This window comes from Perca fluviatilis, chromosome 8, assembly GCF_010015445.1.
Source record: "Perca fluviatilis chromosome 8, GENO_Pfluv_1.0, whole genome shotgun sequence".
Lineage (NCBI taxonomy): Eukaryota > Metazoa > Chordata > Actinopteri > Perciformes > Percidae > Perca > Perca fluviatilis.
In genome coordinates, this window is record NC_053119.1 from 36,492,485 (window position 1) to 36,518,113 (window position 25,629).

Genomic DNA, 25,629 nt, shown 5'->3' on the forward strand with positions numbered 1-25,629 from the left:
TTCTTAGGCACAACCAATTCAATTAACAGGTGCATCAAACAAACCACTCATTGCTTTCAATGACACCAATGTATGTCACCACCTGAATTAGAGTGGTATGTTGTTGTCAGAGGAAAACAGCCAGAATAAGACGGACTTTCGGGAGAGTTGTGTCACATCTTACATTAGCAGCTCTGTGAAAGTGTTCATGTTGAAGGCGGGGATCCTCTCCACCAGCTGCTGCTCCAGGTGTTTCTCCAGAAGGTCAACCTACACAACAGACATGAGTGTTATTAGGCATCTGGTCTTAGTTTACCTCCCTGACTACTACAGACGTTCAGTAAAAAGTCAGACTCTTCGATAGCGCTGTAAATTGAAATTAGAGACAAGGTGATATAACAATCATATTTCTAGAGATAACTTTACGTGTATTGGATTTAAAACGGCGTTGTAAAAATCAGATAATCGTATGTCATTTTCCTTGAAGACAGGTGTGGGAGTTCCATTAGACCACAGCGAGATGGTCAGCAACTCACATACTCATTGAAGATAAGCGTGTAACTGAGCTTGTTCTCATCAGAATCCTCAAACTCCAGGTAGTGTTTCTCCATGAAGCTCTGCTGAAGCTGCTGGAACTCCTCCTCTATAAAGAAAAGTAATGGACATGTAGAACATCACGTATCTTCACCACTAACTGGTGAAACACTAAAGATTGATATGTCTTCAGCTGGTTTAGTAAAAAAAAAAAAAAAAAATTAAAAAAAAGACTCAGGATAAAATATGGAAATGATTTACATATGTACAATTTTCTTTCATGCATTTTTCACCATTCTCACAGAACAAATAAAGACCAGTTGAAGCAATTTAAGAACCTAAATCCAAATGTCTTTGTATAGGTCTAATAAAGCTACAGAGGCCTTCATTTTTAGGCAAAACCGACACTTTTCTCACATTCAGTCGCTTTATCCATTAGTTTTCGAAGCATAAAGACTGTCGACTAGGGCTAGGCGATATAGAGAAAAGCAAATATCACGATATTTTTGGCCAAATACCTCGATATCGATACAGCAACAATATTGTAGTGTTGACTATTGGTGCTTTCACAAAATATTTACACAATGAGATTTTTGATAAATAATTATCAGTAATGTGGATATAACGACTAAGTGGGTAAATGCAAATAACAGAACAACAGTCAACAGTTACAACAGTCTGGTAAGTTCAGAAAATGACATCACTTTACTGTAATGCAGCTTTTAAAACCAGGAAAAGACAACACTTATGCCATATTACGATATCCAAAATCTAAGACGATATCTAGTCTCATATCACGATATCTATAAAATATCGATATATTGCCCAGCTTTAGTGTCGAGACATGTTTTACAACATAAGAATATGACAATCTCTTCTTACGGCCAGATTGTGGAAAAATTCATCTTTCACAAATAGTTGAATTGTAAATCTGTAATAGACAAGAATGGATTCATCGCTTATCCTACCCATGATGATGTCCTCTATGCAGCCAATAACCGCATCAAAAGCTGCGTCTGCTGCGGAGGAACTGGAGAGGAAAAACCAAGAGAACACGATCATATCACTTAAAGGTAGACTTTGTATGCAGTATATCACAGCTATGTATTAATTCTGCTTTCTCTAGCTGTGGACTCGAGTCTCAAAAATGAGAACTTGAGACTTGAGTGCTAAGTAAAGGCTCAAGTCTTGACCTGGTAAGGTCCCAGATTAATAAGAAATATACCAAAGACCGGGACATACAAGCCTTTCATTACCTCACAACACAGCCTGAACATTTAATTATCTGGCCTTTGCATTTCACTTAGAGAACTTAATCTCACAAAGAAACAAAAACAAGTATTGTGACTTGAAACCCACCTTGAAATAGCGAAGTTTTCTTCTTCCATGTCAACCATTTCTACGATGTTGTCTCCACAGCCTCGCACATCTGGAGACCGTGGGGAGGCAACGTGTGATATACATATATTCACGTTCATGTGAAATCAAAGCTGTCAAAGCTAAATAAACAGCTAACCAACGTTAACGTTAGGTGAACCAGCAATTGTCCTTTTTCAACAAAAGCAATATTTCGTTGAATGACAAAGCTGCCTGTCAGGCCTAACGTTAGTTTTGGTCGTTACTGAACGATAACGTTAGCTGGCTGGCTAACGTTAGGTAAGCTAAAGGTTAGCTAGCTAAACACATGTTAGCGTTAAATTAATACGAACGGTCAGAGTCGGTTAGCTATATTTCGCATTTTTCCGAACTAAATTATTACTTTACACCTCCCTTAAGCTCCAGGCATGTCAGTTAAATGAATTTAATCGACTTACTTCGTTCCTGGATGTCCATGTTGTTTAAATAAATCGCTAACGTGTAGCTATGGTAAATGGTTGTTACCAAGGAAACGGCGAACATGTGCGCAACTGAGTCCCGTCCGGTAGGATAAAATATGTGCACGTTGGTTCCTACCTAATGCTGCGTTCCAGACACAGTTTTTAACGCGTAAGTTACGACTTCAATTCACAACTCACGAGTTGGTAGCATTCCAGGCAAAGTCACCACAAACCCTTCTACCTAGAGGCTACCTAACGTTGACGTTAGCTATCTAGGTTACTTTACGTTGCCTATTTATGTCTATTAATTTCTACTTATCACTGTTAATACACGGCGTCTGTACAGCATCAACGAGGTCGCCATTGTTGTTTATGTGTGTGTGACGTCAAAAACTGTAACTGGGAGTACAACGATCTGGTACGAGTTCACGGGTAGTAGGTTACGGGTTTGACTGCCGTTCCAGGGCACTTTCACTGGTAGAAGGTTGTGAAAACACGAGTTACGGGTTGCCTGGAACGCAGCATAAGAACATATCAGTGGGATTATAAAAAAGAATGAGACTTTGGGGCCCAATTCTTCTTCTTTTTAAGACATTACTGAGACAAAGTCCCCTTACTTCCTGTACTGGAATATCACTCAGCTTTAAGTAAATAATCTTTAATTTTTAATTATAACCATATCTGTCCTGTCACTCTTTACTAACTGTATAAGCATCGGTATGTCCCTTTGTTGTGATCGACTGTTATTTCAAGAATTAATAGCTGTGTAACTCAACGTACAGTGCCTTGCGAAAGTATTCGGCCCCCTTGAACTTTTCGACCTTTTGCCACATTTCAGGCCTCAAACATAAAGATATAAAACTGTAATTTTTTGTGAAGAATCAACAACAAGTGGGACACAATCATGAAGTGGAACGAAATTTATTGGATATTTCAAACCTTTTAAACAAATAAAAAACTGAAATATTGGGCGTGCAAAATTATTCAGCCCCCTTAAGTTAATACTTTGTAGCGCCACCTTTTGCTGCGATTACAGCTGTAAGTCGCTTGGGGTATGTCTCTATCAGTTTTGCACATCGAGAGACTGACATTTTTGCCCATTCCTCCTTGCAAAACAGCTCGAGCTCAGTGAGGTTGGATGGAGAGCGTTTGTGAACAGCAGTTTTACGTTCTTTCCACAGATTCTCGATTGGATTCAGGTCTGGACTTTGACTTGGCCATTCTAACACCTGGATATGTTTATTTGTGAACCATTCCATTGTAGATTTTACTTTATGTTTTGGATCATTGTCTTGTTGGAAGACAAATCTCCGTCCCAGTCTCAGGTCTTTTGCAGACTCCATCAGGTTTTCTTCCAGAATGGTCCTGTATTTGGCTCCATCCATCTTACCATCAATTTTAACCATCTTCCCTGTCCCTGCTGAAGAAAAGCAGGCCCAAACCATGATGCTGCCACCACCATGTTTGACAGTGGGGATGGTGTGTTCAGGGTGATGAGCTGTGTTGCTTTTTCGCCAAACATAACGTTTTGCATTGTTGCCCAAAAGTTCGATTTTGGTTTCATCTGACCACAGCACCTTCTTCCACATGTTTGGTGTGTCTCCCAGGTGGCTTTTGGCAAACTTTAAACGACTACTTTTATGGATATCTTTAAGAAATGGCTTTCTTCTTGCCACTCTTCCATAAAGGCCAGATTTGTGCAGTATACGACTGATTGTTGTCCTATGGACAGAGTCTCCCAGCTCAGCTGTAGATCTCTGCAGTTCATCCAGAGTGATCATGGGCCTCTTGGCTGCATCTCTGATCAGTCTTCTCCTTGTATGAGCTGAAAGTTTAGAGGGACGGCCGGGTCTTCGTAATTTGTAGTGGTCTGATACTCCTTCCATTTCAATATTATCGCTTGCACAGTGCTCCTTGGGATGTTTAAAGCTTGGGAAATCTTTTTGTATCCAAATCCGGCTTTAAACTTCTCCACAACAGTATCTCGGACCTGCCTGGTGTGTTCCTTGTTCTTCATGATGCTCTCTGCGCTTTACACGGACCTCTGAGACTATCACAGAGCAGGTGCATTTATACGGAGACTTGATTACACACAGCTGGATTCTATTTATCATCATTAGTCATTTAGGTCAACATTGGATCATTCAGAGATCCTCACTGAACTTCTGGAGAGAGTTTGCTGCACTGAAAGTAAAGGGGCTGAATAATTTTGCACGCCCACTTTTTCAGTTTTTTATTTGTTAAAAAAGTTTGAAATAGCCAATGAATTTCGTTCCACTTCATAATTGGGACCCACTTGTTGATTCTTCACAAAAAATTACAGTTTTATATCTTTATGTTTGAGGCCTGAAATGTGGCAAAAGGTCGAAACGTTCAAGGGGGCCGAATACTTTCGCAAGGCACTGTATATTAAGAATCACACATTTCGTTTACTCACAACTGTTTGAGGCCAAATTTTAAAACTGGAAAGCCAGGGTTAAATAATCAGACTATCATTTTTGAGCTAAAAGAGTTGAGATGTAAGTAAACACCACTCAGTCATACAAAAAGAAAATCACATGAACATACATTTATTACAAATATCACAACCCAGGAAACAATTCTTCAATCACATCTTTGGGAACTGTGGGGCAAAATTCCTTAATAGATGTTTCAAATACAATCCACGACTAATTCTTTACAATCCCGAATGTCATCTCAAGCCGTAGAAGCAAACATATAATTTCTCTCACCTGCATGTACAGTATAAGGTGCTCCAGGAATACAACAAAGCAAACAGTGACCAGACCAGTCTTTTGTCCTACTGAGAGATGCATGTTACGTTTTAGAAATAATTCCAGTAGTCTGAATGGTTTTACAGATTCTGTTCATGCAATTTGGTGAAGTAGTAACACTTCCATAAATAACTTGACCAAAACAGATGCAAACCTATTCAGCGTAAGAATTTGAAATGTCATTGGATCTCATTTCATCACCGGTTTCCCAAATACAAATGTAATTTAGTCAACCCAGAGATGCTTCAAGTAAAGGATGGACAGAAAGATAGAGGAAAACATAAGGTTCTTGCAAAGACGGAGGGAAAAAGATGAAAGAGGAATTGGCTAAATGAGAGCAGAGAGATTTGCTAGGTTATATAAAGCACAGAGAGTCTCAGTCTGAAAAGATACACTGGAAGATACACTTCCAATCTGACAAACGTCTTTTGACAAGATTAATTCTGTATGCCGTTTAGTAGCAAGTTAACATCCTTTTTATTTCCTGTACTGAAGCCCACACTCTTCAGCTCACGTCACTATGTTGTGGCGGGTAGTTTCTTTGCCAATTCATGTCAAGTATTTCACTGCCAAATCAGACCCAGAATGACAACATCTTAAAAATGACCCAGGGATATTTAGTAAACTGATATTGAGGAAAAAAATATTCTCTTAAACATTTCACATTTGTTTTAAGCAATTTACTCATCGGCTAATACAACACTGTCAATCAACAAAACCTGTTGTACCTCTCAACCAAGTTTCTACATCAGCGATCACCATCATTTATATTACAAAATTAAATCAAATCTTGAGGATTGAAAATAGTCGTCTTAGTTACAGACGCAGGGTGTTTGTCATTAAAAACTTGATATCATGTTTACTTATGCGGCACCTCAATGGAGCCTGACTCATGGTGGAGCTGCATTACAAGTTGTTGCCAAAGTGTTCACCTATCGAGCAATCCAAAATAAATTCAGAAGGTGGTGGTGGAAAACTAATTATATGGTTCTTCAAACATTAGCACTTATAACTGGGGGTAAAAAAAAAAAATCTCATTGCATTTACAGATACATTTTCTGTAAAAGTGCATCTGTGTATTTATTTTTTTGTGCTTGTTAAATACATGACTGAAGAAATTTCAACATCTGAGCAAAGACGATTAAGCACAAAAAGCAGCAGGGTCAGCCGTGCTTTAAATCAGTTACTTCTAATACAGATTTAAGTAGGTTAAGAATTTTGTCATCAACGTTATCGGTAGTGCCACAGCCAATGTGATTTTTAACATTTGCTTTTGTAAACCGAATTGGAAAACTAAACTTTGAATAACTCCAATTTTAAAGTTTTCAAAATCTGATATTTTGCCCAAGGAAGTCTTTTTTTCCCCAATGGCAAATCCTACCAGTGGGCGATCAATCTGTACAGACAGTGAAGCTGACCAAAGGATAGGTGTTGCTATAACTTCGGAAAAAAAGGAAAAAAAGAAAGAAAAAGAGAATGAAAATGCTACCTCGATAACTCCATAATTCGCATATCTATACCCAGAAAACATGAAAGTGAGATTTTTCTCAAATGTATCTGTACCTTTAGTTTAATACTGTACTACAGGCTGTATTCTTTTCTGTTAGCCAGCCCTTTCAGATCGGCAGACGTGTGCATGACGACGACTGGGATTAAATAGTAGTAACCTGTGGACTGAAAGCGCAGTGAGATCCTCATATCATAGAAAGGATGTCTGATAACTACACAGGGGCTTGCAGATGAGAGGTTGGTTCCGTCTGTAATCTCGGGTAAATTGTTTTTGCTGTTCACTTCTGCTCTTTTTGTCTGAAATACACACTGTTGGTAAGAAAGTTGACGATTCTTGGCCCAGCTTCTGTAGTGAGTTGCCAGAAGGATACAAAAGAGGAGATTTAGGTAAATGGGAGAAAGCTCCTGGGGATCCAGCTGTGGTTTATTTCCCCTCCTCTTATCTCCTCTTTTTCTTCTCTCCACCCCTCCGTCGTCGCCTCCGCTTACCAGAAGTCACAGTTGTGCTATCGTCACAACATTGTGGCACCGTCCTCACAGCCCTGCTGGGTGAGAGGGGATTAGAGGAGGAGGCTGTAGGGCTTGGGTGTCTCTCCTTATTTGAGAAGGGGCAGGAGGTTTGTCAGGAGACATGTGCAATGAGTCTAACGCGGGTCTGGATGTCCTGGCGGCACAGGGGGCACGTCTCTAACTGTAAGGCACACTCCATACACATACCACTGGAAGAAGATGGGAGGGAAACATAAAAAAACTTTTATTATCCATTCATAGAAACTGCAGAAAAAAATTGGCTTGGGTATTAGTCTAACATATTATTTACTAAGACAAGCTGCTCTCAAAGATATTCTATCCAAATATGTTTGACCTACAATATATTTATTAAACCAGTTTGAATAGTTTGGGACTTTCAAGCGCTGTTTGGTCACACCAGATGCACACATACCCATGTCCACAGGGCCGCAGCTCCGTGTCAGCCATGACGTCACAACACAGCGTGCAGCAGTTGTCTCGGATGCTAACCTGCTTTAGTAAGGCCAGACGCCGGTGTCTGTGAAACACGCACACATGAACAAACAAAGCAGATTAATATTTCCATTTACAGACCTGTATTTAACGCTGTTTTCTTCGGTATAGTGATGACAACTCAGCACTGCAGATCGTCATGATGTACTTGCACTGTGGCAAGTCTAAATTTAAACATATTACACTGGCTACTTCTATTAATGTATATAACTTTATGGCATGTAAAACAACTTAACTGCAAAGCTTTAACAACATAGCTTCCAAATACAGGACGAGAGGGATATATTCTTGAATCTAAAAAGCCCACTACTGTTACTTTACCAAGCTACTAACAGAGTCCAACACTCATGTGTTTATGCTAATTTATAAATCTATAAATTTTTCTTCACTATGTGTATAGAGATTTGCTGTGGCACAGTTGGCCAAAAGGGCATGTTGCAGATGTTGGTGGCACAGACAGGAACGAGTCAAGATGGGGGTTGGCTAGCCATTTGATTCATTATTTTGGGCTGGACTGCAGCAATGCAAGGCCAGCGCTACAAACGCGAATGTCTGTCACAGAGTAGGGCGCCGAGCGATGGAGATACACCATTGCTCTGAGCGAGTGATGACATGAGTGTTTCCCCAATGAATCTGTGCGGCAGTCAGCTGGTTTGTCTCCGCTATCGCAGATCAATCAGCTGATCCACTTCCTCAATATGCGGTTGTTGCTGTCGACGCAGTTTTAATGCAGGGGCTTACAGGGGATCAAGCCCCAGGGCTCGATGACGTGAAAAGGGCCCATGAGGCCCATTTTTTGAGAAAAAAGAAAAAAGAAAAAAGAATTCACAGAAAGAAAAAAAAATAATAATCATGCCTTGACTTTGTGTGGTTTTCGGTTAGTTGAAACTCAGATAAGATAAACTATTCAAATACCAGAAAAGAGTACACATCTTTAAAAGGAAACAATTCCAGTGGAACTTAAGTTTCACATTCCGGCAGAGCTATTTAAGGGAAACAATTTGTGTCACTTTGGCACAGGCAGAACATGCAGATAAATGGCTACTTTTCTCCCTGCTTGTGTCAACAACAAATACACCAGTTTGATCCAATAGAAACAACCCTGCAATAATTCCTTTCTTTGTCAGGATTATAATGTTCAGTTTCTGTCTGAGAGGTCTTGATTCAGCTACAGTAATGTTCCAGGTTGTGTTGTTGCATGGGATTGCCATTGAGTTGAGTCAACAACTTTCAACTAAATCTGACCATTTTAGGCTTCACAAAGATGTTTATTTCAGGCTGGTAGACCCTTCAAATGACAGACATTTTGTCTTGTCAAACTTAGTTTTAATAAATATATTAATAGGTGCATTTCATTTTGGTGTTCCACTGCCAGAGTATTGTGGATGCTAGGCACAATTTCTAGAGATAGACATTATTATAAAAGGTGATGTGGCCAATATTGCTTTGTTCATAACATTGCATCTAATTGGTGTTATTGGAGCCCTTTAACTAGTCATTACATTTACAAAAAGTCTAAAGAGCTGCTTTAATGTGGCAAGCAACCCCAAAAGATGAGTCATGTTTGTATCATGCCATACCTACGTGTTGAACGCTGTGTGCAAACAAATGATTCACTAGTCAGAGGCTGGTTGGGTAAGACAAGAGATTGCATAGTGCCTTTCCAAATTATCAGAGTGTAGTGTATTTTAGATACTGTAAAAATCACTTTTAGGGCCAGATTCGTTTTTTACCTGGGTAGGATGATCTTTTCACTAGGCAGCAGTGAAGCAAAATCATTGAAGGTGCTGAACTTGACAGAAGGTGGGTGACGGAAAGGCTTGGCCCCAAAGTTAAACTCACACTGCTGGTAGGACATGAAGCTGGCTGCCGCAAAGAAACCGGACCTGACAACAAACAGAGGTGAAGGAAAGATTGGGGTTAATTTGAGAAAGGGACAGAAGAAAGAAAAATGAAATACACAGGAAAGAAAGGAGGAAGGAGGGAAAAAAGAAGAACGGAATGCAAGAGGAAAGAAATGTACGCGGGAGAACAGACATTGAAACTTATGTCACAAATCAAAAACCATAGAAAAAGTGACATTAAGGAGGCGACTGTGTGTGTGTATGGACTTACGTGGCTGAAGAGAAGACCTGTTTCTCTGGCGGCAGCTGATGTCCGTTCAGAAAAAAGATCATCTGCTTCTTGCTGAGGTCCAACAGGAAGCCGATGGCATCTCCTAAACAGGCCACACGCGCAGAAGAATAAAGTCTTGGCATGCTATTATTACTATTTTCCGATACTCCATGTGGGAGGTAAATCAGAGCCTGAATGCTGGCAATGACAGCAGCGTGTGGGTGCTAAAACCACAAAACACTCCAGGGAAACTAAAAACAAAGCAATTTCTAAACAAATGAGTCCGACATTTAAAGCACTGTGTCCCCTCTCTTGTACTGTTCAGACAGACAACAAACTTCCTTTGAAGTGTATGGTTGAGAAATAGAAAGAAATAATAGTCCAAAGTCTGTGTGTTGTGCATACCCTCCTTCCAGCAGGGGTGAGAGTGAGGTTTACTGCGAGCGTTGTACCAGATGAGCTGCCTGCAGCCATCATACGCACACGAGTATTCATCGTCTCCTATCCCGTAACCCTCCTGTAACACACACACACACACACACACACACACACACACACACACACACACACACACACACACACACACACACACACACACACACACACACACACACACACACAATTGTGTGACTGCAGAAAAACAGAATGGGGAAAAGCTGAACAGTGCAGACAATGAAGATGAGTACATGGTTGAGGAACTTGCTGTCCTTGGTGGCCCATCCGATTTGCATCACGCCGGATGTAATGACCGTCACCTCGTAGTACCAAACGCCTGAATCTACGCAGAATGTACAACGCACGCTCTCAAAGGACGAGGCATCACATCGTGCCTGAGGGGAGCAAAAAGACAGAAAGAAAACATTCAGATTTTATATATACACTTGTAAAAAACATTTCTATCAGACTTAAGGGTATAACATTTTTAAATCTTAATGTTGGAGAAGGAATGATTTCCTCAAGGAGTGCATCTGCTATTTATCACATCCATGAATTCTGCCATTTGTGGCTATTCTCATAAACTACACACACGGACTAACCTCTAGTCCTGAAGGGGAGATCTTAAGGTACTCGCTGACATCGTTGCTGTTGAGCATGGCGTTGATATTGGAGAGGTTTACCTTCTCGTAGGTGAACTGACGACCATCCTTGAGGACTGGACAGAGGACGACAGAGGAACATTATCACATTTCTTCACGCACTTCATTCATTTGTGCTAAGCGCACACGCACACACACAAAGAGATTGTAGCATGTGATCCTACACAGACAAAAAATGTTGAACACATGCGGCTACTCACACAGGTTGTCGAGGCTCCACTGTGAGCAGAATCCGACCTGCCTCTTCAGGTAGTCAGGCTGCTCTGCCCACGACTCCAGGACAGCGAGTCGATTGCTGATACACGACTCGGACACCGTCAGTTTGTTCTCACCTGAGGGCAAGGAAATGCACCAGGTATGTACTAAAGCCGTCTAACAAATCTCAAAATAAATCTGTGTCAGAGATGAAAGTGACTTCAGTGAAATATGTTTTTAAAAGGCCTATGTAGGAGAGGCAATGTTAAGATGTAAAGGACAGTTCAAAATTTACCAACAACCTGTTGTATAACATTGTAGAAAAAAAAATTAAAAAAAATGAGAGACTACAAAGACTTGTAAAGCCACAAGTGGAGAATTTTTGTATGGAGTATTCAAACTTTTCAGCACCACAATTTCACTTTTGCAACCAATCAGCAATTCACTTATTGGTTTGGAATTGAACAGGAGAAAATGTTGAAGAACAGCACATCTGTGTCTCTACTTCACAACATAATATTTAGTATGCAAAAGCAAACAAGGGGAAAGGGGAACAGGGTAGTAGAAGAAAGCAGAAGTTAGCAATAGTAGCCTCCTTGCTCATTTTAGTATTCTTTTGTAATAAGATTCACCGGTCTCATCATGAATCTTTATTTAAAAAAAAAAAAACTGGCCTTAAAATACAGTAAGTGAACCTACTGGTCTGGGAGAACTTCTCCAAAGCGATGAGAGCAAACAGCATGACAGTAGGGTGGGCCTCGGAGCTCTGGAGGGAGATTTAGAGAAAGAAAAAGATCATCAGTCTGTGCTCTTTTCCGGGTTATTATTTTGATATACACAACATTTGCTTCCACGCAACCTTGAAAAACTTTCCCTGCTGTTCAAAATTCATAGTGAGCATACTTCCAAGGACAGATAGATAGAAATAAAAGGTGGTTGAGAGTTTTGTAACTGACAAGTTACAAAACAGACATTTCCCTGAGTACTGTTAGCTCCAGCATGACCTAAAAGTTATTGGCAGTCATGTACATAAAATGTATCGATCTTAGTCACTCTTGTTCTTTCTATCCAAAGCCCTCCTCAACTACTTCATATTAAAGTGCATTGTCAAAGGATTTTCCTGAGAAGCAGCTACAGAGTGTTTTTCCACTCAAGTTGTCATATTTGGATGCTTTTTGTTGGAGGAGTATAAAACACTTCAATTGCAGAATTGACTTCCTTATAGCTCTGACAAAGCACATCAAAGAGAGCTGATTGGGAAACAGTGTAGTACTTTTCGGATGAGTGAGTGAGTGTGCGTGCTTGACTGCTCACCAGGCTCTCTAGAAGGTACTCAAGGGTTCCAGGGCTCAACAATCCAATACTAGCCGGACCTAAAAAAAACAAAAGGAATGTAAAGATATTGTGTTAATGGGTCAATATCATGAGGAATAACTGGATTATAACCTCACTCATTGACCGAGAGCCCTGCATTCTGCAGCAACCAAACGGGCTGCAATGTAATCTTATGGGCAATTACAAACTGCTGATTTGCCACAGACAGGCTAAGATTGTTATTATAGGTGTCTGACTACATTATGGAAAAGACCCTACAGAGATCACTTGATCCGGTCCGCTGTTATTGTGTCTAACTAAGTCTTGCTCGTGGAAAAATCTTGTTCTGAAATCTCGCGAGAGGTGACTTGTTGTCGTAAGACAGCGGAGTGAGGAGTGCTGGGAAGAGTTCACAGAACGAGACTTTACCGTGACGGAGACTTGGTAAGAAACAGTCCAGATCAAGCGAAAAGTAAAGAAAAAAAGTTTTATTTCTCTGTAGGGTCCTTTCCATAATATAGCCAGACAGTTAAAATAACAATCTGAGCCTGTTAAGTGGCAAAAACAAGCACTTTTAGTGGATGTAAATTGACGGTGGGTAATTGCCTCACAGGATTACATTGCAGCCTATTTCACGGCTGTGGACCACTCACTCAATACTAAACCAATTTCAAAAATTGTTGTTCCCATTAGGCCGCCTACACACTGCCTGCGTGGCGTGAGCGTGACTTTTCTGTTGAGTGTCAATTTCGTGGCGGCTGCGTGGAGTTTTCTAGGCCTACGTCTTTGCACACCAGAAACGTGTCTGATGCGACGCTGCTGCTGCTAGCCAAAATTAAATACATTTATTAAATGTATACGTGTCAAAATGACATATACACATCTTTTCCTATTCTATTTTGAATGGAAACGCTTCCAACACGCTTGCGTGTCGCGTGAAAAATTGGCGTCGGTCCCATTTCTAGCACGCACGTGTTTTCGGCGCAGGCAGTGTGTAGCCGGCCTTAATCCCTTAGACATGGGAAAATTAGAAGTTATCCTTTAATTATAAAGTAACATACCAAGCAAGACTACTGACTCCAGGATTTAAAAAAAAAGACGTGTAAATGTGGACTGTACCAGCCAGTTTCTCTGCAAGGCATCCTAGGACAGCTGTGGTGTTTCTGTGTTTAGCCGGGATTAGAGCATCCTGTTGTGCTACAGCCGAACTCAGACTCAACATGTCAGACAGTTTCTGGAGAGCATCCTGGAAAGAGAAGATGGAGCAGTTGCTCTAATGAAAGTCACATACACTCCGTTTCTACCAAATAATCCAAACTTAAGAGGATGGAGAGACGAAATATTACAATTTTAGTCACAATGTTCCCAAATCAATACATGATTGTGATGGAAAATGCCCCGAAAGAAACAAAGAAAGACAAACACCGCCCCCCCGGACCAGCTAGAGAAAGCACACCATAATTAAATGAAATGTACTTCATTAACAGGGACAGAGTGTCACTGATGCAGCAGAAACCAGGATCAGACAATATCATCCAATCAATACACAGTACTGAGCTGCAGTGCCAGCAGTTTCATACTTGCAGTTTGAGTCCAGCCAGTGCTACTTATAGCCACCACCTGCAGGCAAGGCGTGTTATAAGAGCAGTTTTTTTTTTCCTGTTATAGCTGCTGTGTGTTTGAAAGCTTTGCATTTTAGATTTTAAATCTGCAAAATATGGTTTTGTTAGGCGGTGTACTACTGGAAAGAGTACAGAGTGCGTATGTCCTTTGTCCTCCGGTTACTTTGGACCGGGAAGCATGGGGTCTTAACCAGATTTTATTTGTCCAAAGGGAAAAAAAGATCGAGGTGGTGTAAGAGAGAGGGGGTGGAATGCAGAGGGAAAATGAAAACAATACATGTGATGAAGTTACAAGCCTGTATCTTGAGGTGTTAAGAATTGGGACCACAGCAATTCACTAATCATGGTGGGGGGTAGGGGGGGCAGAGCTTCTAGCTATGTTGTAGTGTACATGCACACAAATTCACCAAAATACAAAAAAAGTCACGGAAAAGAGGACGACTCGTTTTCTGATCAGAGCTGCAGTCGCAAACAAGGGGGCCAGGGTAGGATCAGTTTTGAGATTACATCTTTTTCACCTCAGGCTTTGGACAGTTTCGGGTAAGACATTTCTAGGTTACGGGTCATATTATTTTAAAGTTATTACCCCAAATGACTCTCTCTGTGTCATAAAAAAGGCATAAGCTGGGTTTTTTGTGCCTTTACATGGCATAGTTTTAGGCGTATGAACGTAAAAATTATATAGAGAGCACCTGGACGAGCCAACGCACAGGACTGGGTTTCGTATGCAAATGAGTGGAGGACGTAATTTGCACCTAAGCGCTCTAAAAAACCCAGGAAAAATCCTGGTCTTAAGCCACTAACCTTGGTGGGCAGGGGACACTCATCCAATAGAAGGGTTATCACTGCAGGGCCAAGCGGATCGTCCAATGGGATCACTCGAATCAGAGACTGGACAACCTCCAGCCAACCATCATCTGAGGGAGAAGAGAGGGAAAAAAAAAAAAAAAAAAAGACTGATTTTAGAATGGATTGCTTGAATGAATCGGAGCATTCAGGTGTTTCTCCTCCATGGTCCAGTCTGACTCTCTTGTCTCTGTGTTGCTTATGTTCTTTCATTAGGATAACACACACTATGCAAAAACACAGAAATTGTGCTGAGACAGAGCCCTGGGTTATGATTTTCAGATGCAGCATAAATACTAAAAACATCTATTTCCTGTCCATTAGATGACTCAGTAAGAATCTCTCTGTAACACTACCAATTCTGAAAGCCCCAGCCAACTGCCTGATATTGTCACATCTGGCACAAACCGAAAACAGAAAGGTCTGGCTGACTTGCTGCTTGGCTGCCTTCAGAGTTCAGTATCTGCAAGCTAATACCCAACTTGGCTCTAGTCAAACCATGTGAGCATCAAACACCATATGTGCAAACGCAACAATTCAAAGGCTACCCCATAACAGGGCTACACACAGCATGAGAGCATCATTCACCAAGATAGGACCATAGATTGTATATTATTAGTTTTTCTTAATATTAACAGCCTATGGAGAGCACACACACAACAGACTAAAAGCACAAGCAAACATCAAGAAGCTTGAAACAGACAACCCCAAAGAATCAGACCTGTCAGTCAAAACTCAGAATACAGAAACTCCGTTATATTTTATTAACTTGCTGTACAAACCAGCAAAAATATCCATCTGTAACATTTTAAAGGGGAGAATATTTCAATCATATTTAGACACAGTTCACATGATCAGGATAGTAATACAACAATAATAAAAAAACAAGTTTACTGCAGAATAGATTAAAAAAAAGAATAAAAGCATAAAACAAAAAGAAAAACTAATTAAAAGCCACTTTATAATGTTTTTAAAAAAGATTATTCCACAGTCTTTGAGCCCTAACAGCAAACGCCCTACTACGCTCCGTCTCCAGCCTTGCCCTGGGGTCCGAGAGCAGCAGCTGGTCTGCAGATCTGAGGGTACGGAATAAGTAGTGACCAACACATGATGACTGCAGTGCAACTCGTGACTATGTCCCCTTCCCCCCCGGGCTGGGCCACTAGGTGTGTTAATGAAATGCTGAGGCAGCAATATTACTGCAGCATCGTAAGCAGCAGACAGGTGGTGTTGCAGCCCCCTTCAGTGAAGGTTTCTCCAGTTTGACATAAATGGCCTCTTTTACACATCATTCAAACCCATCCATCTTCTTTGTGTAGGTCCTCAAAACTTAACAGAACACAGCTCAACACAAACCAAATATGCTTACTGCTTGACCTGCTTCGAACATGTATCATTTACTGCTTTAGCATCACCTTAGGTCACATTGCTAACTGGACAAATACAGTGTCAAGTCCACCACCAGTGTGTGAATGGGTTTTAATTTTTTCTTACCTGTCTCAGCCATCTCGTGCAAAGTGATCATGGAGTAAGGGGGCTCTTGGTCACTGAAAAACAAAATGTTCGGACAGAATGTGATAGCCTGTTTCTTAAATCTTCTTTTCATTTTACCTGAACGCTATACAACACAAACTCTGCTCTATATTTTGTGATATATACATTTATTTATGTGCATACTTTACACAAATGGAGGTGGTGCTCCTAAGTTAGAGTATTCAACCAGCAAATACACTGCAAGTCTTTATGACCCAGCACCTAAAATATTATAAATAAATGACTCAAGCCTTTGTGTGTTTCTGCGATTTCAGTCATTGCTATGGGCAGTAATGTTATCACATGGGGAGGTTAAAGCAAGCGTAAAAGATTTACTTCAGTGGAGGTTGTTTTTGATGACGCTGCAGCTAGCACTGTTGCTTGTCACAGCTCATTTTAAGCTGAAAACTGCTTTTGTTTTGACAGCCATGACTTCAGCCAACTTGATCCTCAGATTCCTAACACAACTAAGTAATACTGTAACTTAATCTTCTTTCATTTAAAAGTAAAACTGTGAACAAATTCTATGAAATGTACATGCATGTTTCATACAGAGCTGAAATATTTATCAGTATTCTAATAAAAAAGGGATATTTTTGCTGTATCTTGCAACCACTGTTAGTTTTTAGTATCTTGACACACAGATGTTGTACAATTAAAGAGGACCAGCTTCCAATTAATGCAATCCTACTCGAGGTGCAACTGAATATTTTATTTACTTAAAAATAAATAAACTAGTTGCTTTTTTAATGATAGAATAATTATTTAGGCTATAGAATGTCAAATTGTACAATTGGTCTCACCAATCGATAAAAATACCAAAATGTTAAATTTACAACCATAAAAACTGTCAATGGTTGCAATTAAGGAGATGAAATTAAATATCCACTTAATAAATAATATAGTACCAACATCAATAAACACATGAGAAATCAGCAATTTGCAACTAGTTTCAAAAATGGCAATTAAAAACTGAAAAGCACGCCCCTGGGTTCACATGTGGTAAAACTGCCACACATACTATACCTTGAAATGCAGTTATTAATTAATAAAGTTGGGTCAACTTTTTTTATGTAACATGCTTTTTTATGCTAAAATGGTAGATTGCAGTTCACCTGTGTAGGGAAGATGGGCTAAAATCAATGTCAATAAAGAAGAGAATAAAATGGATGAAAAAAAAAATGCCGGCAGTTCAACAAGTGGCTTGATCAGACAGAGAATATGCTGAAAAAGAGGAGATCAAACGATCATAAAATTTTACATGCCATGTGAAGAAAGTGGCCCGTTTCTTTTAACTATAAAATAGAATTTCTAAAACACACATTTGCACAACTGGTCAAACCAGTGAAAAGCTACAGGGGTATGTGAATGAAAATAGTTTGTAAAGGAACTCAAGCTGAAACTGGATTGTTTTGATGATTAGAGGTACATGGGGCTGCACAGAGCTGTGACAAAGGCCCTGAAACATTTTATGATAAAGTTAAGTCCTGATATAAGACCGTTCTGCTTGTTGTATTTTGTTACTTCAGGTAAAAAAATAAGTTACTGTACGTTACTTTGTCAGTTTGGTCCAAGATGAATTAGTTGCAGCCTTTACATTTCTATTTTAGGCAGGCTATTTTGTAAAATGACTGCTTTAGTCGGAATTGGCTGTAGTTGTGCATTTTAATATTAGCTTTAATTTATGATAAGAAATCCTGGTTTCCTGGAAAAGAACAATACATTCCCCAGTTATACTTTTAGCTAGCCACAGGAAACATTAGGGGTGTGAATTTTCACTGGTGTCACTATTCGATTACGATTATCCCGTCAACAATTCAAATCGATATCACAATGCGTCACCTCCTCAATATTATTATATACGGATATTAGTATTAGACTTACTTGTCTACAAGTGTCCTGATGACAGCCAATGTGTCCAGCACCAGGCCATCCACATTCTGTTTCTTCCGTCTTGGCTCATGGGGCCCTCGCCCTCGGCGTGGCGGCCTGACTGGGTCCCTGGGTCGACTGCTCCGCGCCTCTCCAGCATCAACACCTACGCCTGTACCGTGATCCACCCGCCTAGCTTGTCCTCGAGTTGCCCTCGACGACCCATGGTGATTATCCTCCGCGTCACTATCCTCCCGGCACACACAGCTGTTACCCATGGTTCCAGTGCCAGAGACCACAGTGACAAGGGTCTCCCAGAATGGGGAAAGGGAGTTTGAGGAGGAAAGGAAGATCAGAACCTGTGCTAGGCTCCTGCAAGCACAAAAAGTGATCCAGGTGGCGACTATCATATCATTTGGAGAGCTTGGTTATGGGGTATTCTTGTCCCAGTGGGCTGGGTTGGGTCAGCTTGAATGATCATACTGTTGCCAAGCAGAGATGCAGGATTGTTTTAGGAGTAATAATGGCTGGTTAAACGGACCAGGAGAGGTCAGTTGATGCAACGAAAAAGGTTTTGAACATCATAGACAGCCCAGGGCTCAGGTCCAGTTCTCATCCAGGGCTTGCATGGCTGTGAAAGCAACACCAACAAAATAGAATTGAAAAAGTGAATTATGCCCCAAAGTTAAGTATGTAAGAGCAGTATATTTAACTGTTTCGTGTCATTTCAACTGATCATGTTCTGCCAGCAGTAAAGCTTAAAACCAGCGGAGCTTGCACACCCCATAATATGTTTCACGCCTGAAAGAAAGAAAATTGTGAAAACTAGAAAGAAAATTGTAAAAACTAGAGAGAAAATCAACACTGGCCGTTTAGGTTATCTCTCAAGCACAGTAGCGTTAGCTACTATATAATGTCTAGCCGTTTCAATCTAAAGCTGGGCTGTGTAAGTCGACAGCCACAGTGTATTAACAATGAGCTCATTTGAGACATTTTAGTATTGTTGACAAACAAGAGATTTTCAGCTAGCTATCTGGCTAGCCACCGACCAAGCAGGCATTGTAACATTAGCAGTTCCAAATGAAAAACATGTCTCAAAAGCCGGCACTTTTTATTTCGTTAGTAAACTATATGGTTAAATATTAACCGAAACGCATACTTACGTTGCTACCACTTGAAAAACAGCAGCATTCAAGCTAAGTCGAGTCAGACCGAAGTAGTTAACAAAACAGACAGCTAGCTAACTAGCCAGCTACGAACCAGCTAGCTAGCTGTTAGCCCGGTTAGCTGGACACTCCTCTGATCCTACTGTCAAACTGCACAAGTTAGCTAAAGTAAGTAGGACTGAACTACTCGGGGTACTCACTCCCCGATAAAGTTTAGAGGCACATTTACAGGACCCGTCTATATTACTCAACACACCTTTGCTGAACTCTAAAACAGCACATTTATTTGACAGTCAGCTAACACCTCGTACCCATAACGACGCTACACCGCTAGCTGTTTGCTAAGTTCCGTAGCGTTTGCAGCTAAAAGGTTGGCTATCATCAGCTGTGGCTGCGGAGGCGCGGCTGACTGGAAGGGAGGGAGGAGGGTTTCTGTTGAGCACAACGTCAACATACAGCGGTTTCACATTTTATTGTCAAATAAAATATTTCTCTCTTTCTTTCATTACCCATGATGTACCACGAAGCCCACGGATGTCTGTTTAAGAAATCATTTTGTTTTGTGTATTTTTGCACAATATTGTTGAACTGAAAAAAAGATGTCGAGAAGCATAGAATAAAAGCAACAACAAGTGTGTAACAAAAAAACATTACATGAGATGACAATGCAGACTAGACACTTCAGACAAGCGTGCTACAACAATTGTTTAAGAAAATCAAATACCAAAAAAAAAGAAATTGGGTGTTAGCACGTGAATGCCAAAAGGCGACTAGATAACCTGAAGCCAAACTTTCCCAGAGTACTTGAATGCAATCACCAGTAGTCCCCATAGACAGTTTGTAAGAAGGAAGTCCCAAAAGAAAACAACAAAAAACTCAGGATGTCTATCTGTTTAAAATGATGCACAAGACAGGTGGAATATTTCCATTTAAAAGTGCACACATAGGCTACATAGATAACTTTAATAACTCTAATATTAGTCTGTATAAGATCATATAATCCCACTGTTTTGCTAGAACAATGCATTACAGAATGAATGATAAATACAGTGGAGATAGTTTTTTCTAACTTTACTGCTACTTCAGAGGAAATTTGATAGGAGAATTACAAGGTCACGCGATTGAATTTGTAAGGTGAATCTGCATTGTGTCACTTTATTTGTCGTCAAAAAGGTCTTTTAGGTCAGGGAATAAGGAGAATACGACAGAGAGGAACTGTTGGTGGGCCAGGGGGACTCCATGTAGCATGGTCCAGGTTTATGTTCCAGGCTGCAGTCCATTTTAGTAAAGCCCAAAATTCTTTCTCATGTAATCATTAAAAAAATATATGGTTTGACATCTCTGGGACAGTTTGATGTCTCAGAATTGGGGCATGTGAACTCTCACTTATATATCTGATGGTATAGTTAAAGTATTATTTAAAGACGAAACTGGATCAATTAATATGTGGCGCCAAATGTAAAAATGTAGATACAATTTTATAGCTGATTTTTTTTTTATTATTTAGCTCACTTTCCTCACATTTAGATCATTTTCCTCACATTTGAGACAGTCGTGTAAAACAAGATGTTATATGCAATCGTCAACAACATGTTTAAAAAAGGTTAAATAAAAAGTTAAATTGTATCAGAATTTTTACATTTGGCGCCCCATATAATCCACAATATGCAGTGTAATAAATATGACAGACGAGTACAAAATACAATCTGGTTTGGTTCTTTTCTTACAGTCAGGAGATAAACACTGAATTTACTAATATTATCCGTTAAGAAGTGGCTAATAGCCTCAAACATAATGCTGTAATAAACGGTCTTATCTCATTATCAAAGATGATGGGTGTGCATACATTGCATAGGCATTCTTTTTCTATTCACACTGATTCACATAGAGTGGTCTATTCTAAACTAAGTCTTCTCATGAATTAAAAATACCACAGAATTAACAGTCTAAGTGTTACATTAAGTCAATCATGCATTTAGATGGTGTGCTGTAAATTGGGACAGTCATACACCCTGCTTTGGTCTAGGGCAGTATTGAAGGAGTTGTCACGATACATCCCACTCTTGCCCAGGTCTTCAGAGAATCTTTGTGATTTAGGGTGGAAAGTACATGGTGAGCTTTCAAAGGTTGAAGGGAGAAGACCATAGTCACTGGAAGTGGTCCTGTACAATAGATTCTGGGGCTTTGCCCCCAGCGCTGGCAGCACATCTTTAACTGCTGCAGTCATCATGCAGGAGAAAACTGGGTTTCCAGGGTTGGCACACATTTTGGTATTTTCTTCCTGCTGTTCTTGAGAGGCTGACATCATTGCAGTGCCTATGAAAAGAAACTGATATCAGAATTCACAAACCTCAACTTTAGTAGGCCTTCATTTGGATAGAAAGGTCGGTAAAACTGACTCATGCGAGGTTCTCTATCAGTTTGTGTACCCGTTAGCAACATTAAAATCATATAGGTCAAATGTATGAAATACATGTGAATACACAAGAATGAACATATTTAGTTGAATAATAATTTGATGAGTCTTAACATTCTAATTTAAAGACAACATTTTACAAGCACAGAGATTCTCAGCTATCTTTGATGTTAAGAAAAACACCATTGGATAAAGTTCTAAATGAAATCGCAATATATAGCTGATTTTTCTTGAGTATCTATTTTAAAAGTATAGCTAGCTATACACTCTAAAAGAAAACCTTGTCTAACCTAACGCTACAGGGAGATTTGTCTGAATAACTTGAGTGAAATGATGGCAAGCTTAGATGCTAAAGTAACTAGCTATGGTAGCTAATTGTCGACCGAGCTAACTTACTAAAGTGGCAACAAATATACAGTAAGCACCAAATTTACTCTCCGAATTAATTAATGAACTATCAATTTAATAATATTACCTTCAATGCAGTAAACCAACACAAATTTGCGATGTCTTATAGCTTGTCTAATAGCTTTGTAACCCAGACCATAGACCCAGACAGTATGTAACCCGAGCGCATAGCGCAACGCCTGGTTACCATGGACACCACAAAACATTACGTATGTGTTGTAGGCGGGATATCCGGTGAGCGATATTACGCATTTATTGGCCAGGCGTCCATGCAAGGTAATGTAACCTCATTTGTTCAGGTCCTATCCCCTGACCAATCGCCTATCCTAACCTTAACCACTCGAGGTGAAATGCCTAACCCCAACCAATCGAGCTGCTTTGTAGGGCGGGTCTTGGCGTGGCCGGTTGTATGGTTGTATTTGGTATTTCATTCATGGAAACTTACTGGTTATTCCCTGATCTTTTAAAATCTTACATAAAATATATCCAGTAAAAAGGACATTAAGGAGATTTAAACTTGATATTGAATATTCTTGTACTTTCTGTGAACTAGAAGAAGAAACAATCTGTCATTTGTTCTTTCACTGTATGTATACTAAAATATTTTGGGTAGATGTTCAACATCTTATAAGACGGAACACTGGGCAATCAATTCAATTGAAAGATAAAGATATTTTTATTTGTTTTGAAGGCAATGAGTTGGACAATGATGTTGTTTATTTTGTTCAATTAATCTTGTTATTGTGGAAATTCCACATTCACAAGAAGAAATGGGCGGACTCCAAACCAAGCTTTGAACACTTATTTCAAGAACTGCACCAATACACACACAGAGACATTAAGAATGAGAGGGCAATTAAGACTGGAAGTGTGTTTGAAAAATTTCTCATGTACCGGTGATACATTTGACTTAATATGTACTGCACTTTTCTTTTCTACTTTTTGATTTATTTTCTACAAATATTTTTCTTTGTATATGCACCTCTGGTATTGACTGTTTGTATATGTACATAGTGGCGATGTACCTATGTTCTTTACTAAATAAAAAATAAATAAAATAAAATAAAAAAGTTATTCCCTGATCTTTCATCTATCAAGTTACTTTTACATAAAATACAGAATACGTTTAACATGAATTAAACTTTTGTACACTGGTTTTAACTGGCATAAAGCTGACAATTATTATTATTATTATTATTATTATTATTGTTTTATTATTAGCCTATTCGTTGCGATTCGTTGTCTGTGACGGAATCCGCTATTTAACACAGTATTTTCCAAAGTACGTGAAGGCATCATTGGTTTACATCATCACCAAGCGCCTGCTGTGTACTGTCTATGCAATGTGTCTATGTGTGTACTGTACTATGGTACTGTGTACCGCATCTGCTTGATCTGCTTTGCTCAAAAGGCTAAAAACTAGAAACAGATCCATACTCGAAGCCTGTTGTTCACAGACTTTGCCAAACCGTGTGTCGTTTTTATTGTCTGGTAGGCTAACTGGTATATTTGTGGTAGCGAGGGTAGCAGTGGACTTTGTCTGGCTATCTCCACCTTATGCCACAGTGTGTTAAGTGTTGCATTTAGCTTGAGGCTAACTTAGACAGAGGAGAAGACCTTTGCAGCTTGCTCAGAGAATGGACAGTGAAATCCAACGAGATGGGAGAGTCCTGGACCTCACTGATGACGCCTGGAGGGAAGACAGACTGCCGTATGAAGATGTCACCATCCCTCTGGTAAATGCTGTACAAACAGATTATTGTTAGCATTAGCAAAATTGTTGATTGTTTATTCTATGTCTTTTCTATTTATAGAAACTTATTTATTTTTTATTGCATTTTGCACCGGGGGTCCGAGAGGACTGAAATTTCATTTGTGCCGTATGTCATGCATGTATAGCACATCTGACAATAAAGCTGACTTGACTTGACAAAAGGCATTTTATAGAGTTTGTTTACAGTCCGGGGGCCGAAATTTCTCATCGACATTTTGAACAAAATATTTAGTTTTTCATGCAGGAGGATAAGTTTAACAAACCCAATCTGTTATCTGCTTGTGAAGAACGAGTTTTGAGTTTAAAAATACATATATTGTTTTCCAGCGGGTGTGACAGTTGCTGAGGGGTGGAGGTCACTCCCTGAGATTTTGTCTTTAACAGGTCATAGTATTTCAGGCAAACGATAATCTGATAAAACACGCTAGGAAGCAGCCTCAAGTTAATGTGTGTTGAAATTGGATCACCAGGGTTCAAAATTAGCACCATCCACCAGCCAAATCCTGGTAAAATATGCCAGTAGATTTGCTTCACTCACCAGCCAAAAAACCAATTGCATCCTACTCTATTAAGTGTCTGGTCAAATTGGAACATTCACTTGCCATTTGGCTGGTGGACGAAAAAGTTAATTTTGAACCCTAGGTGACATTTTTCCTAGGTGAAATCCATTGCAGTTTGATCTGTTGTCAGTTGGCATGCCAGGCTCACAAATCTCCAAAACTGAGAGCATGCAGCTTTGATGATGGTGATAAAAGGAAGCTCTATTTTCTTGTTCAAATCTAGTGGCAGACTAAACAGTAGTCCTCTTTTAGGCTAACAACATATTTGACACTATCAGACACTTACTACTAGATTAGTTGTCTACATGCTTAGTAGTTGTGTCAATAATGAGCAGAGCAACCATTAGCTCCTGCCTTAACCTCTGACAGAAAATATTCCTATTTATTTTTGAATTTAGATTAATCTTTTGTTTCAAAATGTACCGTTTTTGACTTGACACCTCTACTGTCGATAGAAAGTAGAGTGAACTGCTCCTCTTTTTCATGGCATCTTGTCTTCCCCTGTTCTCTGGCAGAGCGAGTTGCCTGAGGCTGAGCAGGACAACGGAGGCTCCACAGAGTCTGTGAAAGAACAAGAGATGAAGTGGACAGACCTCGCCCTGCAGAGCCTGCATGAAAACACACCGAGCACCGGCAGCTGAAAGACTAATCTGGAATCGGACTGTAAGACAGAAAAACACATGCGTGAGGACACCGGATTCAGACACGTGTTATTCACCTTCTCTTTGCATTGTATTGTGTCTTTTGAAGGATTTGCAGGATGTTCCACTTTCAGCTAAGCAGAAATTGTGCATACATGTATTTCGCATTGGTATTGGGTTTATATTGAGTCTTTATGAATATTAAATAACAACTTTGTAATAACATAAATGGAAAAGAGTCACTTCCAATTGTCATGCGTTTTTTTTTTTTTTTTGTTGAATCCAGAAAGTGAGGAGGACAGTGGACATTCACACAGATACTGTGTGTGTGCTCTATGTAAAAGTATATATTTTTTTGCTTTGCTTACTAAAAATGTGTACACATTGACACTTCAGTACACTTTGGTACAGTCTTCTTTCCAGCTTGGTTATCT

At 39.8% G+C, this 25,629-nt stretch overlaps 3 protein-coding genes across 6 annotated transcripts in view; 1 reads left to right on the plus strand and 2 right to left on the minus strand.

The window, feature by feature from the left end:
• LOC120564168 (ADP-ribosylation factor-like 2 binding protein) overlaps positions 1-2,548 on the minus strand; it is a 9,285-nt gene extending 6,737 nt beyond the window's left edge. For all 3 annotated transcript variants that reach the window (XM_039808938.1, XM_039808937.1, XM_039808939.1), the window contains exons 1-5: positions 2,328-2,548; positions 1,873-1,942; positions 1,482-1,543; positions 516-622; positions 164-249 (exon numbers count right to left, since the gene is read on the minus strand). In XM_039808938.1, the coding sequence (XP_039664872.1) occupies positions 164-249; positions 516-622; positions 1,482-1,543; positions 1,873-1,942; positions 2,328-2,412 (410 nt within the window). In that variant the 5' untranslated portion in view covers positions 2,413-2,548. The remainder of the gene's footprint in view (positions 1-163; positions 250-515; positions 623-1,481; positions 1,544-1,872; positions 1,943-2,327) is intronic.
• Positions 2,549-4,884: 2,336 nt separating this feature from the next.
• Positions 4,885-19,814, minus strand: rspry1 (ring finger and SPRY domain containing 1). Of its 2 annotated transcripts, none has more exons than XM_039808977.1 (15): positions 19,394-19,814; positions 18,243-18,861; positions 16,320-16,372; positions 14,784-14,896; positions 13,477-13,603; positions 12,358-12,416; positions 11,743-11,809; positions 11,049-11,180; positions 10,789-10,904; positions 10,438-10,581; positions 10,157-10,268; positions 9,752-9,854; positions 9,370-9,522; positions 7,557-7,661; positions 4,885-7,332 (listed from the first exon to the last, which is right to left on the minus strand). In XM_039808977.1, the coding sequence occupies exons 2-15, from the start codon at positions 18,638-18,640 to the stop codon at positions 7,236-7,238; spliced, it is 1,779 nt and encodes a 592-aa protein (XP_039664911.1). In that variant the 5' UTR covers positions 18,641-18,861; positions 19,394-19,814; the 3' UTR covers positions 4,885-7,235. The 2 variants fall into 2 exon arrangements, with proteins under 2 accessions (XP_039664911.1, XP_039664912.1); XM_039808978.1 differs by having other exon boundaries at positions 19,708-19,801.
• A 3,712-nt stretch (positions 19,815-23,526) lies between these two features.
• anapc13 (anaphase promoting complex subunit 13) lies at positions 23,527-25,437 on the plus strand. Its single transcript, XM_039810065.1, has 2 exons — positions 23,527-23,956; positions 25,070-25,437. The coding sequence occupies exons 1-2, from the start codon at positions 23,858-23,860 to the stop codon at positions 25,193-25,195; spliced, it is 225 nt and encodes a 74-aa protein (XP_039665999.1). The 5' UTR covers positions 23,527-23,857; the 3' UTR covers positions 25,196-25,437.
• Positions 25,438-25,629: the final 192 nt, after the last annotated feature.

Coding starts and splice junctions, on each gene's coding strand:
- rspry1 (XM_039808977.1), bottom strand. CDS start 18,640: ATGATAGTCGCCACCTGGATCACTTTTTGTGCTTGCAGGAGCCTAGCA. Junction 11,181..11,742: donor GGAGAAGTTCTCCCAGACCA/GTAGGTTCACTT, acceptor CCTTGCCCTCAG/GTGAGAACAAACTGACGGTG. Junction 7,662..9,369: donor GAAAAGATCATCCTACCCAG/GTAAAAAACGAA, acceptor CGTGTTTCACAG/ACACCGGCGTCTGGCCTTAC.
- anapc13 (XM_039810065.1), top strand. CDS start 23,858: ATGGACAGTGAAATCCAACGAGATGGGAGAGTCCTGGACCTCACTGAT. Junction 23,957..25,069: donor AAGATGTCACCATCCCTCTG/GTAAATGCTGTA, acceptor GTTCTCTGGCAG/AGCGAGTTGCCTGAGGCTGA.